Source organism: Cherax quadricarinatus, chromosome 4 (genome assembly GCF_038502225.1).
Source record: "Cherax quadricarinatus isolate ZL_2023a chromosome 4, ASM3850222v1, whole genome shotgun sequence".
Classification (NCBI taxonomy): Eukaryota; Metazoa; Arthropoda; class Malacostraca; order Decapoda; family Parastacidae; genus Cherax; species Cherax quadricarinatus.
In genome coordinates, this window is record NC_091295.1 from 71,455,571 (window position 1) to 71,474,344 (window position 18,774).

Below are 18,774 nucleotides of genomic sequence, written 5' to 3' on the forward strand. Positions count from 1 at the left end.
TACTACACGTTCAGACATGCTTTTTGAGGACCTTGAAAATGCTGATGGCCAGTTCAGTGAAGGTTTCATATCCACTCCACTGGACGAGGATGATCTGACTACACTGACACTCAGTGATAGAGTTGCCCCAGAAATGAAAGTCGGCAGTGATGCGGCAGATTACTCAAAAGATGAGATTGATCTTGGGATTGAGGCGGCAATCAGTGAAGATAAAGATGTTAGTGGAAAACTTAAAGAAGTGGCAGTAGGTGCAATGGACCCAGAAGTGATAACAGAGAGTGGAAATTTGAAAGTGGAATTACGTGAGCAGGTTGTTGACGAGTTGAGAGTTGAAGGGAATGTCAGGGAAGAAGCCAAGACTGAATTGCCAACAGAGCCCATTAAAATAAAAAGACCTGTTAGAGGAATGTGAGTATGTTTAATAAAGAATAAACATCAATAGGAGGTACACAAGATTAACATGTATCCCTAATTTAAAAAAAATTAACCCTTGCTCCTTTTTTTTTTTTTTTTTTTTTAGTTGGCCATCTCCCACCGAGGCAGGGTGACCCAAAAAGTAAGAAAATCCCCAAAAAGAAAATACAGTGGACCCCCGGTTAACGAACTTTTTTCATTCCAGTAGTATGTTCAGGTGCCAGTACTGACCGAATTTTTTCCCATAAGGAATATTGTGAAGTAGATTAGTCAATTTCAGACCCCCAAACATACACATACAAACGCACTTACATAAATACACTTACATAATTGGTCGCATTTGGAGGTGATCGTTATGTGGGGGTCCACTGTACTTTCATCATTCAACACTTTCACCTCACTTCATAATCACTGTTTTTGCAGAGGTGCTCAGAACACAACAGTTTAGAAGCATATACGTATAAAGATACACAACATATTCCTCCAAACTGCCAATATCCTGAACCCCGTCTTTAGAGTGCAGGCATTGTACTTCCCATTTCCAGGACTCGAGCCCGGCTATATAAAAATAATCGGTTTCCCTGAATCCCTTCACTGAATATTACCCTGCTTACACTCCAACAGATCGTCATGTCCCAAATACCATTTGTCTCCATTCACTCCTATCGAACACGCTCGTGCACGCCTGCTGGAAGTTCAAGCCCCTTGCCCACAAAACCTCCCTCACACCTTCCTTTCAACCTTTTCGAGGATGACCCCTACCCCGCCTTCCTTCCCCTACAGATTTATATGCTCTCCAAGTCATTCTTCTTTGATCGATTCTCTCTAAATGACCAAACCACCTCAACAACCCCTCTTCAGCCCTCTGACTAATACTTTTATTAACCGCACACCTTCTCCTAATTTCCACACTCCGAATTTTCTGCATAATATTTACACCACACATTGCCCTTAGACAGAACATCTCCACTGCCTCCAACTGCCTCCTCATTGCTGCATTCACAACCCAAGCTTCACACCCATATAAGAGTGTTGGTACTACTATACGTACTTTCATACATTCCCTTCTTTGCCTCCATAGATAACGTTTTTTTGTCTCCACATATAACCCAACGCACCGCTCACCTTTTTTCCCTCATCAATTCTATGATTAACCTCATCCTTCATAAATCCATCCGCCAACACGTAAACTCCCAAATATCTGAAATCATTCACTTCTTCCATACTACTCCTCCCCAATTTGATATCCATTTTTTCTTTATCTAAATCATACCATCATCACCTTACTCTTTTCTATGTTCACTTTCAACTTTCTACCTGTATACACACTCCCAAACTCGTCCACTAACCTTTGCAATTTTTCTTTAGAATCTCCCATAAGCACAGTATCATCAGCAAAAAGCAACTGTGTCAATTCCCATTTTGTATTTAATTCCCCATAATTTAATCCCACCCCTCTCCTGAACACCCTAGCATTTACTTCTTTTACAACCCTATCTATAAATATATTAAACAACCATGGTGACATTACACATCCCTGTCTAAGACCTACTTTTACCGGGAAGTATTCTCCCTCTCTTCTACACACCCTAACCTGAGCCTCACTATCCTCATAAACCTCTTCAAGGGGGGCTCCTTGGCGTGGTGAAGAGGCTCTTGGTCTGAGGAATTAGACCTATCGGTCTTCTTCCTCAGACCGAACCTAATTACCCCCCAATCTCCCCTCCCCTATCCCATCCTCCCCATCCTCTCCTTTTTCCTTTCCTCCTCCTCCTCCCCACCCCTCCCTTTTGCCCTTCCTCTTTTTGGCCTTTGGGATTTCTCCCACAGGCGCGTTAGTTCCTAGGTAGGGGAAAGGATACCGGGGTCCATCCCATTCTGTTGAGGTTCTTGGCGGTGGCGTAGTTTGCCGTGGAATCTGGATCGCCTGGGGATGTCCCGATCCCTCTCCGGTATCCCGGAGTAGCTTTGGGTGTCTTTCGGGCGACGGGTGTATCTCTGGAAGCCACCTTTCGGATTCCGGGGTGGTGGCCGAAGGAGGTATGCTTTGTGGCGGATATCCGGCCGCCCTCTCTTTTGTCCACCGAGGTAGGTCGGCAGATGTGAGGTTGCTATCCCAGATTGTTAGTTTACTAGCATGATGGGTAGGGTATGGCACGGGTTCCATGCTGCATCTGCGCTACTTGCAGTGCTGAGGTCCTCTTGGGCACGGAGGGAGATTTCTGGCCCTTTCATTCCTCCTAGGAACTATCCCTCCCCGGTCCCCCCTTTTTTTATTCTTTTTTTTATTTTTATTTTCTTTTCTTCTTTCTTTTTTTTTCTTAAAAACAAAAAGAAAGAAGTAACCTAACCATGGCAGCCCTAGTCCATGAACCTACTACCCCCGGGCCCCTTCTTGATACCGCACCCCGTTCTGACCCCGCCTCGTCTTTGGACCACTCTTCAGACACTCCTCATGCCTCTGTACCTCTTGCCGGTGCTGTTTTCTCACCCGCTTCAGGTACTGAGGCCTCGACTGACTCCTTCGATTTATCGGACCTTCGCTCTCCTCTGACTATGCTTCCGGCCTCTCCCTCTACGGTGCGGCAATTTTCAAATCGCCGACCCATTCCACGTCGGACCAACTCTGGTCCCACGCCTAAACGACAACGACAATTACCTGCTGATGATACTTCTCCACCTTCTCGTTCTTCTCAGAAACGATCGACACGTCCTTCACTACCTTTCCACGCTCAGTTTCAGACTGAACAATGGACTAAATTCTTCACTTTACGACCGACTTCCTCTACTGCCTATCTTTCTGACCACAGTATTGGCAAGGCACTCCTACGCCATGTTGGTAAAGATATTTCTTTTCATGCTCTTAAGAGCGGTACGCGCATCATCACCGTACAGAATGCTACCCAGGCTCATGAGCTCTCTCGTCTTTCCCATATCGATACTGTTCCTGTCACACTTGAAAAACATCATTCCTTCAATTCTTGTAGTGGTACCGTCATTCTGCCCCATACCATAGTTCAACAAAATTTCCAGACATGTGGCACTGACATTCTAGAACAGCTGGAACTCCAAGATCTCCCAATCCTCAAGGTAGACACTTACGTTCTTCCTGCCCGCGGGCGGAGACGATACCCTAGCAATGTGGCTCGTTTAACTTTTGACAGCCGAGAACTCCCATCCTCAGTTTATATAGCAGGACATCGGTTACAAGTTCGAAAGGTGATCCCTACACCACAACAGTGTAGAAATTGCTGGCGATTTGGCCATCCAGCGAAATATTGTAGATCTATCGCCGAATGCCCAGTCTGTGGTGCCGATGACCATTCTAATACGTCTTGCAATTGATCTCCCTCTTGCCTTAACTGTCGTGAGGCTCACCCTTCGTACTCTCGCCGTTGTCAAGTGTATTTAAACGAGCGGGAAATCCGTTACCTCAGAGACAGAAGGTCTCCCTTATGCCATGGCAGTTTCTCATCTCCGCCTCCAAGGGAGACTCCCACGTGTTTCTTATTCCCGTGTTTCAAAACGTCCCCCCACTTCTGGTATCCCATCTTCTACACCCACCTCTGTGGTTACCTCTCCCATAGTCACTCCTGTGTCTAATCCTTTTGCTGTCCTCGGCTCCGACGTCCCTACTTCAACGCCTCAGTCTGATCTCGCTTCTTCGTGTTCTCTCTCACAAGCCTCAGTATCGACGAGACCTCGTACTCCTCCTCCTCCCAATCGTCCCTCTACTTCTCAAAAGTTAAAAAAAGGTCTGTTAACACCTCCTACCCATCTTCCACCTCCTCATTTTACCCTCCCTGTCTCTGCCCCTGGTTCTCCCCCTCTCACTGGCTCAGTTACAAGTGTAGAGGTTCACCCTCCTCCTCGTACTGTATCTTCCTCCCCTGTTCCCTCCCAAGTTTCTTCCTCTTCTGCCACCTCCCAGGTTTCTGCCTCTTCTGTCCCCTGCCATGCTTCTCCCGTTCCCTCCACCCTTTCGCCCCCCCCCTACCTTGGTACAGTCCAATACAGTTCCAATCTTTACTCATCCTCCCCCTACCATTTCCAATATTGTCTCCCATACGATGTCTCTGAATTCCGAAACACTTGAAGCAATCTCTGAATATATTGCAGAGACCAAACCATCAATGGACACTGATCCACCTTCCGCTCTTTCTCTCTCCTCTGCTCCATCTGCGCAACTCCTTTCTTCACAGCGCACCGTTCCTTCGCTGCTTGAACATTTTCCACTGCCTCCGCATGTGGACTTTTCTAACCCTTCTAGTCCGTAGGAACCCTTACCTGCGGATTTCAAGTATCTTTATCATTGCCAATCATGGCCTATTTACAGTGGAATATACGCGGCCTCAGGGGTAATCGGGGTGAGCTTCAGATGTTACTCTCCCAGTTTGCCCCTGTTGGTGTTTGCTTACAGGAACCAAAATTACACTCTGCTGTTATTTCTCACATCTCAGGCTATAATTTATTGTATTCTTCAGATCCTTTTCCTGATGGGACCTTTAATGAAAGTGCCCTTCTTCTCCGCACTGATATTCCGTACCATCAGCTATTTGTTCATACTTCGCTGCATTACACAGCAGCCCGTATCCACTTACATAGGTGGTATACGCTCTGTTCTTTATATCTCTCTCCTTCTCGGGCATTATCTATTCCGGATTTTGCCTTCCTTGTTTCGTCATTACCGCCACCGATTCTGTTACTTGGTGATTTTAATGCCCACCATTTCCTCTGGGGGGGGGGCTCACTGTGATTCCCGTGGAATTCAGTTAGAGGCTTTTCTTGCCACCCACCCCCTCCATGTTTTAAATACAGGTACTCACACCCATTTTGATCCTCGGACTCATACTCTCTCTTGCATTGATCTCTCAGTTTGCTCTTCCTCCGCCGCATTAGACTTCACTTGGTCTGTTCTCCCGGACTTACATGACAGTGATCATTTCCCAATCATTCTTACTTCCCCTTCATATTCGCCACCTCTTCGCACCCCACGCTGGCAATTTAATCGGGCAAATTGGAACCTTTACTCACACCTAACTGTTTTTAAAGAGGTTCCTTCTTCGTCCTCCATCGATGAGCTTTTACACCTCTTCTCGTCCTCCGTTTTCACCGCAGCTTCTCATTCTATACCCCAAACTTCGGGCAGGCATTCTCAGAAATGCGTGCCTTGGTGGTCTCCTGCTTGTGCTCGTGCAGTAGGTTTGAAACGCGCTGCATGGGGCAGGTACCGGTACAATAGAACCACAGAGCGACTCCTTGATTTTAAACAGAAGCGTGCGATCGCTCGCCGTGTCATCCGTGACGCTAAACGCACTTGCTGGCGAGATTATGTCTCCACCATCACCTCTGCTTCCTCTATGAGTGCAGTCTGGAAAAAAGTACGAAAACTGAGTGGTAAATATTCTCCTGACCCGGCTCCTGTTCTGCGGGTTGCCGGTGTTGATATAGCAAACCCACTAGATGTTGCCAATGAAATTGGCAATCATCTGGTCCGTATTTCTCAGGGACTCCATCTATGCCCCTCATTTCTTTCCTCAAAGTCTGCCAGAGAGTTAGCACCCTTGGACTTTTCTTCTCTCAGAGAAGAACAGTATAATGTGCCTTTTACACTTCAAGAACTGGAGGCAACACTCTCAGCTTGTCGATCATCGGCAGCTGGGCCCGACGACATTCATATTCGTATGCTACAACATTTACATCAGTCAGCCCTTGCAGTCCTATTACGCCTTTACAATCTTATTTGGTCACAAGGAGTTCTTCCACAGCTGTGGAAATCCGCCATTGTTCTCCCTTTCCGCAAACCAGGCACTACGGGACATGAAACCTCCCACTATCGTCCCATTGCTCTTATCAGTGCAGTTTGCAAAGTAATGGAACGCCTAGTAAATAGACGTTTAGTGTGGTATTTAGAGACACACAACAGTCTCTCCACTCGTCAATATGGCTTTCGTAAGGGACGTTCTACCATAGACCCCTTACTACGCTTGGATACGTATGTTCGTAATGCCTTTGCGAATAACCACTCAGTTATTGCCATATTTTTTGACCTTGAGAAGGCATATGACACAACTTGGAGGTATAATATTTTAGCCCAAGCCCACTCCTTAGGCCTTCGAGGCAATCTACCATCCTTCCTTAAGAACTTTTTAACTGACAGGCGTTTCCGTGTTCGGGTTAATAATGTGCTCTCCCCGGACTTTATCCAAGCTGAAGGTGTCCCCCAGGGATGTGTTCTGAGCACAACACTTTTTCTCCTTGCTATTAATGATTTGGCCTCTAGTCTTCCATCAAATATTTGGTCATCACTCTATGTTGATGACTTCGCTATTGCCTGTGCAGGCGCTGACTGTCACCTCCTTACAGTTTCTCTCCAACATGCAGTCGACCGTGTTTCCAATTGGGCCACCACACGTGGGTTTAAATTTTCCAGCACTAAAACCCACCAAATCACTTTCACTAGACGCTCTGTCATCTCCGATCATCCTTTGTACCTCTATGGCTCCCGTATCCCTGAACGTGATAGTCAAGTTTCTGGGCCTCCTCTTTGATCGTAGGTTATCCTGGAAACCTCACATTACCTCTCTGAAGGCAACTTGTCACAGCCGGCTGAACCTTCTTAAAACCCTTGCTCATCTTTCGTGGGGAGCTGATCGTCGAACCCTCCTTCGCCTACATTCCACCCTTATTTTATCGAAACTTGATTATGGTGACCAGATCTATTCAGCGGCATCTCCTGCTACTCTCTCTAGCCTTAACCCCATTCATCACCAAGGATTACGTTTATGCCTTGGTGCTTTCCGCTCTTCCCCTGTCGAGAGCCTCTATGCAGAAGTGAACGTTCCATCCTTATCCGATCGCTGTGATGCCCATTGCCTGCGCTGCTATGTACGCTCTCATGATCTCCGCAATCCTTCCATTTATAGAATGGTCACTGATATTAGTAGACATTCTTTATTTGTTCGCCGCCCCTGTTTACTCCGTCCCTTCTCTCTTCGCCTTCATTCGCTCTTGTCTTCTCTTCAACTACCACCTTTCTATGTACACGTAGCATCTCACTTTTCCCTACCCCCCTGGGAAGTTCCAGCTGTTCGAGTCTGTTCTTTCTCCCTCCCTTGCTCGAAAGATCAACTGTCTACGGTCGCTTCCCGCTCTCTTTTTCTTGACCACTTTCACTCTCTCATGCCATTGCTGTGTACACAGATGGCTCTAAGTCTTCTGACGGCGTAGGATTCGCAGCAGTGTTTCCGGACAGCGTCGTACAAGGGCATTTACTATCTTCGGCTAGTATTTTTACTGCTGAATTATATGCCATCCTTACAGCACTTATCCGTATTGCATCTATGCCTGTGTCATCATTTGTGGTTGTCTCAGACTCCCTTAGTGCTTTACAGGCTATACAAAAATTTGATACACCTCACCCCTTAGTCCTCCGTATCCAACTTTGGCTACGCCGCATCTTTACCAAGCATAAAGATATTGTTTTTTGTTGGGTCCCTGGTCATGTTGACGTACAGGGCAATGAACAGGCAGACACTGCTGCGCGGTCAGCAGTACATGACCTACCAGTTTCTTATAGAGGTATTCCATTTACGGACTATTTTGCTGCAATATCTTCCCACCTTCACACCCGTTGGCAACAACGTTGGTCTACTATGCTCGGCAACAAACTTCAGTCTATTAAACCGAGTATAGGTTACTGGCCGTCTTCTTATCACCAGTGTCGAGGTTGGGAGACTACTCTCTCCCGTCTTCGCATTGGCCATACTCGTCTTACTCGTGGATATCTCATGGAGAGGCGTCTTGCTCCTCTCTGTGAGAATTGCCAAGCTCCATTATCAGTCAGCCACATTCTGTTGGAATGCCCACTTTATCAACGAGCACGCAGAATTTACCTCTGTCGTCGTCTTCGCGCCGCTGCTCTCTTTACCTTCCCTTCTCGCTGATGGACCCACCTTTCATCCGGACTCTCTCATTGACTTTTTGACAACCACTGACTGACTTCACAAATTCTGATACCTTCAGCCCTTTCTACTTCAATCTCTTGCTACCCTCTACCCCCGTACTATCCCCTGCCCCGCTGTTTTCTGTAACCTGCTGATCATCCCCCCTCCCTTCTGCCATCCAATTCCCTTGCTTCCTTCCCTACCCTGCAGCGCTGTATAGCCCTTGTGGCTTAGCGCTTCTTTTTGATTATAATAATAATAATAATAATTTTTTTTTTTTTTCAACAAGTCGGTCGTCTCCCACCGAGGCAGGGTGACCCCAAAAAAAAAGAAAGAAAATCCCCAAAAAGAAAATACTTTCATCATCATTCAACACTTTCACCACACTCACACATTATCACTGCTTTTGCAGAGGTGCTCAGAATACAACAGTTTAGAAGCATATACGTATAAAGATACACAACATATCCCTCCAAACTGCCAATATCCCAAACCCCTCCTTTAAAGTGCAGGCACTGTACTTCCCATTTCCAGGACTCAAGTCCGACTATATGAAAATAACCGGTTTCCCTGAATCCCTTCACTAAATATTACCCTGCTCATACTCCAACAGATCGTCAGGTCCCAAGTATCATTCGTCTCCATTCACTCCTATCTAACACGCTCATGCACGCTTGCTGGAAGTCCAAGCCCCTTGCCCACAAAACCTCCTTTACCCCCTCTTTCCAACCCTTTCGAGGACGACCCCTACCCCTCTTTCCTTCCCCTATAGATTTATATGCTTTCCATGTCATTCTACTTTGATCCATTCTCTCTAAATGACCAAACCACCTCAACAACCCCTCTTCTGCCCTCTGACTAATGCTTTTATTAACTCCACACCTTCTCCTAATTTCCACACTCCGAATTTTCTGCATAATATTTACACCACACATTGCCCTTAAACAGGACATCTCCACTGCCTCCAACCGTCTCCTCGCTGCTGCATTTACCACCCAAGCTTCACACCCATATAAGATTGTTGGTACTACTATACTTTCATACATTCCCTTCTTTGCCTCCATAGATAACGTTTTTTGACTCCACATATACCTCAATGCACCACTCACCTTTTTTCCCTCATCAATTCTATGATTAACCTCATCCTTCATAAATCCATCCGCCGACACGTCAACTCCCAAGTATCTGAAAACATTCACTTCTTCCATACTCCTCCTCCCCAATTTGATATCCAATTTTTCTTTATCTAAATCATTTGACACCCTCATCACCTTACTCTTTTCTATGTTCACTTTCAACTTTCTACCTTTACACACATTCCCAAACTCATCCACTAACCTTTGCAATTTTTCTTTAGAATCTCCCATAAGCACAGTATCATCAGCAAAAAGTAACTGTGTCAATTCCCATTTTGAATTTGATTCCCCAAAATTTAATCCCACCCCTCTCCCGAACACCCTAGCATTTACTTCCTTTACAACCCCATCTATAAATATATTAAACAACCATGGTGACATCACACATCCCTGTCTAAGACCTACTTTTACCGGGAAGTAGTCTCCCTCTCTTCTACACACCCTAACCTGAGCCTCACTATCCTCATAAAAACTCTTTACAGCATTTAATAACTTACCACCTATTCCATATACTTGCAACATCTGCCACATTGCTCCTCTATTCACTCTATCATATGCCTTTTCTAAATCCATAAATGCAATAAAAACTTCCCTATCTTTATCTAAATACTGTTCACATATATGCTTCAATGTAAACACCTGATCTACACATCCCCTACCCACTCTGAAACCTCCTTGCTCATCCGCAATCCTACATTCTGTCTTACCTCTAATTCTTTCAATTATAACCCTACCGTACACTTTTCCTGGTATACTCAGTAAGCTTATTCCTCTATAATTTTTACAGTCTCTTTTGTCCCCTTTCCCTTTATATAAAGGGACTATACATGCTCTCTGCCAATCCCTAGGTACCTTCCCCTCTTTCATACATTTATTAAACAAAAGTACCAACCACTCCAACACTATATCCCCCCCTGCTTTTAACATTTCTGTCATGATCCCATCAGTTCCAGCTGCTTTACCCCCTTTCATTTTACGTAATGCCTCACGTACCTCCCCCACACTTACATTCTGCTCTTCTTCACTCCTAAAAGATGGTATACCTCCCTGACCAGTGCATGAAATTACTGCCTCTGTTTCTTCCTTAACATTTAAAAGTTCCTCAAAATATTCTCGCCATCTACCCAATACCTCCATCTCCCCATCTACTAACTACCCTACTCTGTTTTTAACTGACAAATCCATATTTTCCCTAGGCTTTCTTAACTTGTTGAACTCGCTCCAAAGTTTTTTCTTATTTTCATTAAAATTTCTTGACAGTGCCTCTCCCACTCTATCATCTGCTCTCCTTTTGCACTCTCTCACCACTCTCTTTACGTTTCTTTTACTCTCCATATACTCTGCTCTTCTTATAACACTTCTGCTTTGTAAAAACCTCTCATAAGCTACCTTTTTCTCTTTTATCACACCCTTTACTTCATCATTCCACCAATCACTCCTCTTTCCTCCTGCCCCCACCCTCCTATAACCACAAACTTCTGCCCCACATTCTAATACTGCATTTTTAAAACTATTCCAAACCTCTTCAACCCCCCCACTACTCATCTTTGCACTAGCCCACCTTTCTGCCAATAGTCGCTTATATCTCACCCGAACTTCCTCCTCCCTTAGTTTATACACTTTCACCTCCCTCTTACTTGTTGTTGCCACCTTCCTCTTTTCCCATCTACCTCTTACTCTAACTGTAGCTACAACTAAATAATGATCCGATATATCAGTTGCCCCTCTATAAACATGTACATCCTGGAGCCTACCCATCAACCTTTTATCCACCAATACATAATCTAATAAACTACTTTCATTACGTGCTACATCATACCTTGTATATTTATTTATCCTCTTTTTCATAAAATATGTATTACTTATTACCAAATTTCTTTCTACACATAGCTCAATTAAAGGCTCCCCATTTACATTTACCCCTGGCACCCCAAATTTACCTACTACTCCCTCCATAACATTTTTACCCACTTTAGCATTGAAATCCCCAACCACCATTACTCTCACACTTGATTCAAAACTCCCCACGCATTCACTCAACATTTCCCAAAATCTCTCTCTCTCCTCTACACTTCTCTCTTCTCTAGGTGCATACACGCTTATTATAACCCACTTTTCACATCCAATCTTTATTTTACTCCACATAATCCTTGAATTAATACATTTATAGTCCCTCTTTTCCTGCCATAGCTTATCCTTCAACATTATTGCTACTCCTTCTTTAGCTCTAACTCTATTTGAAACCCCTGACCTAATCCCATTTATTCCTCTCCACTGAAACTCTCCCACCCCCTTCAGCTTTGTTTCACTTAAAGCCAGGACATCCAGCTTCTTCTCATTCATAACATCCACAATCATCTCTTTCTTATCATCTGCACAACATCCACGCACATTCAGACTTCCCACTTTGACAATTTTCTTCTTATTCTTTTTAGTAATCTTTACAGGAAAAGGGGTTACTAGCCCATTGTTCCCGGCATTTTAGTTGACTTTTACAACACGCATGGCTTACGGAGGAAAGATTCTTATTCCACTTCCCCATGGATATAAAAGGAAAATTAATAAGACCAAGAACTATTAAGATAAAATCAAAGAAAACTCAGATGAGTGTGTATAAATAAATGTGTACATGTATGTGTAGTGTGACCTAAGTGTAAGTAGAAGTAGCAAGACATGCCTGTAATCTTGCATATTTATGAGACACAAAAGACATCAGCAATCCTACCATCATGTAAAACAATCACAGGCTTTCGTTTTACACTCGCTTGGCAGGACGGTAGTACCTCCCTGGGTGGTTGCTGTCTACCAACCTACTACCTAATAATATCCTCATAAAATCTCTTTACAACATTTAGTAACTTACCACCTATTCCATATACTTGCAGCATCTGCCACATTGCTCCCCTATCCATTCTATCATATGCCTTTTCTAAATCCATAAATGCAATAAAAACTTCCCTACCTTTATCTAAATACTGTTCACATATATGCTTCAATGTAAACACTTGATCTACACATCCCCTACCCACTCTGAAACCACCTTACTCATCCGCAATCCTACATTCTGTCTTGCCTCTAATTCTTTCAATTATAACCCTACCGTACACTTTTCCTGCTATACGCGGTAAACTTATTCCTCTATAATTATTACAATCTCTTTTGTCTCCCTTCCCTTTATATAAAGGGACTATACATGCTCTCTGCCAATCCCTAGGTACCTTTCCCTCTTTCATACATTTATTAAACAAAAGTACCAACCACTCCAACACTACATCCCCCGCCCTGCTTTTAACATTTCTGTCATGATCACGTCAGTTCCAGCTGCTTTACCCCCTTTCATTCTACGTAATGCCTCACGCACCTCCCCCACACTCAACATCCTGTTCTTCACTCCTAAAAGATGGTATACCTCCCTGTCCAGTGCATGAAATTACAGCTTCCCTTTCTTCGTCGGCATTTAAAAGTTCCTCAAAATATTCTTGCCATCTACCCAAAACCTCCATCTCCCCATCTACTAACTCCCCTACTGTTTTTAACTGACAAATCCATTCACTCTCTAGGCTTTCTTAACTTGTTGAACTCACTCCAAAATTTTTTCTTATTTTCATTAAAATTTCTTGACAGTGCCTCTCCCACTCTATCATCTGCTCTCCTTTTGCACTCTCACCACTATCTTCACCTTTCTTTTACTCTCCATATACTCTACTCTTTTTGTAACACTTCTGCTTTGTAAAAACCTCTTATAAGCTACATTTTTCTCTTATATCACACCCTTTACTTCATCATTCCACCAATCACTCCTCTTTGCTCCTGCCCCTACCCTCCTATAACCACAAACTTCTGCCACCACATTCTAATACTACATTTTTAAAACTGTTCCAACCCTCTTCAGCCCCCCCACTACTCATACTTGCACCAGCCCACCTTTCTGCCAATAGTTGCTTATATCTCACCCGAACTTCCTCCTCCCTTAGTTTATACACTTTCACCTCCCTCTTACTTGTTGTTGCCACCTTCCTCTTTTTTTCCCATCTACCTCTTACTCTAACTGTAGCTACAACTAAATAATGATCCGATACATCAGTTGCCCCTCTATAAACATGTACATCCTGGAGCCTACCCATCCACATTTTATCCACCAATACATAATCTAACAAACTACTTTCATTACATGCTATATCATACCTTTGCTCTTTTTTTTTTTTTTTTTTTTTTTTTTTCCCAACAAGTCGGTCGTCTCCCACCGAGGTAGGGTGACCCAAAAAAAGAAAGAAAATCCCCAAAAAGAAAATACTTTCATCATCATTCAACACTTTCACCACACTCACACATTATCACTGCTTTTGCAGAGGTGCTCAGAATATAACAGTTTAGAAGCATATACGTATAGAGATACACAACATATCCCTCCAAACTGCCAATATCCCAAACCCCTCCTTTAAAGTGCAGGCATTGTACTTCCCATTTCCAGGACTCAAGTCCGACTATATGAAAATAACCGGTTTCCCTGAATCCCTTCACTAAATATTACCCTGCTCACACTCCAACAGATCGTCAGGTCCCAAGTATCATTCGTCTCCATTCACTCCTATCTAACACGTTCATGCACGCTTGCTGGAAGTCCAAGCCCCTCACCCACAAAACCTCCTTTACCCCCTCTTTCCAACCCTTTCGAGGACGACCCCTACCCCTCTTTCCTTCCCCTATAGATTTATATGCTTTCCATGTCATTCTACTTTGATCCATTCTCTCTAAATGACCAAACCACCTCAACAACCCCTCTTCTGCCCTCTGACTAATGCTTTTATTAACTCCACACCTTCTCCTAATTTCCACACTCCGAATTTTCTGCATAATATTTACACCACACATTGCCCTTAGACAGGACATCTCCACTGCCTCCAACCGTCTCCTCGCTGCTGCATTTACCACCCAAGCTTCACATCCATATAAGAGTGTTGGTACTATACTTTCATACATTCCCTTCTTTGCCTCCATAGATAACGTTTTTTGACTCCACATATACCTCAACGCACCACTCACCTTTTTTCCCTCATCAATTCTATGATTAACCTCATCCTTCATAAATCCATCCGCCGACACGTCAACTCCCAAGTATCTGAAAACATTCACTTCTTCCATACTCCTCCTCCCCAATTTGATATCCAATTTTTCTTTATCTAAATCATTTGATACCCTCATCACCTTACTCTTTTCTATGTTCACTTTCAACTTTCTACCTTTACACACATTCTCAAACTCATCCACTAACCTTTGCAATTTTTCTTTAGAATCTCCCATAAGCACAGTATCATCAGCAAAAAGTAACTGTGTCAATTCCCATTTTGAATTTGATTCCCCATAATTTAATCCCACCCCTCTCCCGAACACCCTAGCATTTACTTCTTTTACAACCCCATCTATAAATATATTAAACAACCATGGTGACATTACACATCCCTGTCTAAGACCTACTTTTACCGGGAAGTATTCTCCCTCTCTTCTACACACCCTAACCTGAGCCTCACTATCCTCATAAAAGCTCTTTACAGCATTTAGTAACTTACCACCTATTCCATATACTTGCAACATCTGCCACATTGCTCCTCTATCCACTCTATCATATGCCTTTTCTAAATCCATAAATGCAATAAAAACTTCCCTACCTTTATCTAAATACTGTTCACATATATGCTTCAATGTAAACACTTGATCTACACATCCCCTACCCACTCTGAAACCTCCTTGTTCGTCCACAATTCTACATTCTGTCTTACCTCTAATTCTTTCAATTATAACCCTACCGTATACTTTTCCTGGTATACTCAGTAAACTTATTCCTCTATAATTTTTACAATCTCTTTTGTCCCCTTTCCCTTTATATAAAGGGACTATACATGCTCTCCGCCAATCCCTAGGTACCTTCCCCTCTTTCATACATTTATTAAACAAAAGTACCAACCACTCCAACACTATATCCCCCCCTGCTTTTAACATTTCTGTCATGATCCCATCAGTTCCAGCTGCTTTACCCCCTTTCATTCTACGTAATGCCTCACGTACCTCCACCACACTTACAGTCTGCTCTTTTTCACTCCTAAAAGATGGTATACCTCCCTGGCCAGTGCATGAAATTACCGCCTCCCTTTCTTCCTTAACATTTAAAAGTTCCTCAAAATATTCTCGCCATCTACCTAATACCTCCCTCTCCCCATCTACTAACTCCCCTACTCTGTTTTTAACTGACAAATCCATACTTTCCCTAGGCTTTCTTAACTTGTTTAACTCACTCCAAAATTTTTTCTTATTTTCATTAAAATTTCTTGACAGTGCCTCTCCCACTCTTTCATCTGCTCTCCTTTTGCACTCTCTCACCACTCTCTTCACCTTTCTTTTACTCTCCATATACTCTGCTCCAAAGTCTTGCTCTTTCTCTACATATATTCATTACAGTATAACACAATCATTATACAATAATATAAATATTTTTCATTTTACTTATCTTCAGACATGACAGAATTATAAATCTTCCACAGAAATGCATGCCCTGTCAAGGAAGAATTTGTTGCACCATACTGGGCCAACAACACCCGTGGTGACACACTTGCCCTGCTCAACCTCTACCCTTTTGAGCAATATGTTCAGTGGGAGCGATGCATGTATGTATTCAGCAAACTTTTGTTTTAGAATTTGTTATAAACTTAAATTTATCCTTGTATTCAAGTAATACAGTAGCTCATATCTACAATTTTCATTGTAGCAAGATTAGTGCATGTGATATAAGGTGAAAAAAAACTAGGTGGAGGAATTGATGGGGCAGACAGAGACAAGCTGTTTGAGAGGCAAGAAACAGGTACCCGGAAGTATTTCAGTCTCAGGGTGGTCGGGAATTGGAATGACCTCAACGAAGAAGCTATGGAGACAGACTTCATACGTGATTTTAAGAACAGAGATGATAGAACCCACAAGGCAAAAAGCAAGTTGAGAAGCAGAGCCAGGAACTAAGACTTGACCCCTACAACTACATGTAGATAAGTAGTTAGGCAAATACAAGTATAGTATTGGTAACACTTGTATGGTTATAAGAAATTTAGAAAGAAAAAAAATAAAAGATTGCTCTTCGTAGATAGGAAAAAATTGTGTACCTGAACAGATGTTTTTTTTTTTTTGTCTTGCTCAGTATTATAAAAGTTTTCAAACACAAACCAAGGTCAGTATGTTGTGTGTCTAGCTTGCTGTTTCGTAAATCTTTCCATGTAGCACCTTTGTGAAAGGTTTTGTTTTGCATACAAGTTATTACCGAGTGCAGTAGCTTCAGAAAGACTTTGTAATTCAGATTAAATCTAAAGGCAAACAATTTCTTTGAAGGACCATCAATTTTTAAGTATACTCTCTTGTTTTCTGTATCCTTTATTTCAGTTTATTTTTTCATTAATACATTGTATATTGAGCAGTGTCCATTGTGTAAGAAGTGCAGAAAGTAAATGTTAAGTTTACTCTAGGTACGAGAACCGTCAGATGTATTGCCGTGCTGGGTGCCGATGCGAGCAGCAGTATCGTCTGCACAAACTTCTGGCTTTTGACCCTACCAATGAATGCCGTGGCATATTCAGGCATGTGTTTTTTTAAGAATTCCTTATTCTGTCCTTAAGGATTTTGTGTATTATTTTGTTAAGAGCTGGCTGAGATTTTGATATCTCTTGTAAACTCTTGTGCTTTTTCTATGGCATACAAACCATACATGTGGTACGGTTTGTTTGCAATTGGGTCATTATGATTTCATTAGTCATGTTAATGGCTTTGGAGGGACTTGAGCTAGAGTTCATCATGGCCATGCTTGTGGGAGATTGGTCTGTAAAAACTTGCATTTGTGGTCACAGTGGTGCCTATGCTAACCTTCCTATGGTGTAGAAATATACCTAGTTGGGTGAATCTTATTGAAGCTAGCTGGCCCACTGGCTAACACGACGGTCTGGAGTTTTGAGAGACTGACCGCGGGTTCAAACCCCACCTGTGGTATGGTTTGTCAAAAAAGGAAAATGTATGAAAGTATAGTGGTACCAACATTGTTATATACTAGGTGTGAAACATGGATTTTAAAAATTGCGGCTAAAATCTGTTTACATCACCATCCACTACAATAGTTGTCATATGTTAAGGACTTTTAAAAATGTTTAAATTATTTATATTTCTGTAAATAGAGTACGTATATTGTAATTAAGTTTTCAAAATACTGATGCCACTGAATAGATGGTGATAATATAATAATAATTTATTTCTTTTTGCCACACAAATAATGTATGTAGCTAAAATGAATTAATACAATGGTAGGCACAAAATAAAGCCACTGTGTAGTGCATTTCTAGCAACTAATAATTATTTTTTTTTATTAACACACTGGCCGATTCCCACCAAGGCAGGGTGGCCCGAAAAAGAAAAACTTTCACCATCATTCACTCCATCACTGTCTTGCCAGAAGGGTACTTTACACTACAGTTTTTAAACTGCAACATTAACACCCATCCTTCAGAGTGCAGGCACTGTATTTCCCATCTCCAGGACTCAAGTCCGGCCTGCCGGATTCCCTGAATCCCTTCATAAATGTTACTTTGCTCACACTCCAACAGCACGTCAAGTATTAAAAACCATTTGTCTCCATTCACTCCTATCAAACACGCTCACGCATGCCCGCTGGAAGTCCAAGCCCCTCGAACACACACCCTCCTTTACCCCCTCCCTCCAACCATTCCTAGGCCGACCCCTACCCCGCCTTCCTTCCACTACAGGCTGATACACTCTTGAAGTCATTCTGTTTTGCTCCATTCTCTCTACATGTCCGAACCACCTCAACAACCCTTCCTCAGCCCAGGAACTATCTGACTATGGAACTGAACTTCTCCAGGCCGAGGGACTGACAACCTCTCGTCTTCACATCTCTACTGTTCCTGCCTACTTTCTGTATTCGGACTGTTGCATATGTGTCTTACCTAACAGTTTTGGTAATCCCGCACCTCCTCCTAACTTCCAAACTACGAATTCTCTGCATTATATTCACACCACACATTGCCCTCAGACATGACATCACTGCCTCCAGCCTTCTCGCTGCAACATTCATCACCCATGCTTCACACCCATGTAAGAGTGTTGGTAAAACTATACTCTCATACATTTCCCTCTTTGCCTCCAAGGACAAAGTTCTTTGTCTCCACAGACTCCTAAGTGCACCGCTCACCCTTTTCCCCCTCATCAATTCTATGACTCGCCTCATCTTTCATAGA

At 43.0% G+C, this 18,774-nt stretch overlaps 1 protein-coding gene across 1 annotated transcript in view; it reads left to right on the plus strand.

Moving 5' to 3' along the window:
- Positions 1-18,774, plus strand: part of spz4 (Spaetzle domain-containing protein 4) — a gene marked incomplete at its 5' end in the record, with an annotated part of 46,961 nt that overhangs the window by 21,547 nt on the left and 6,640 nt on the right. The window contains 3 exon segments of the mRNA XM_070097640.1: positions 1-408; positions 16,033-16,155; positions 16,999-17,109. The exon segment at positions 1-408 is cut by the window's left edge and continues 20 nt beyond it. Of these exon segments, the coding sequence (XP_069953741.1) occupies positions 1-408; positions 16,033-16,155; positions 16,999-17,109 (642 nt within the window).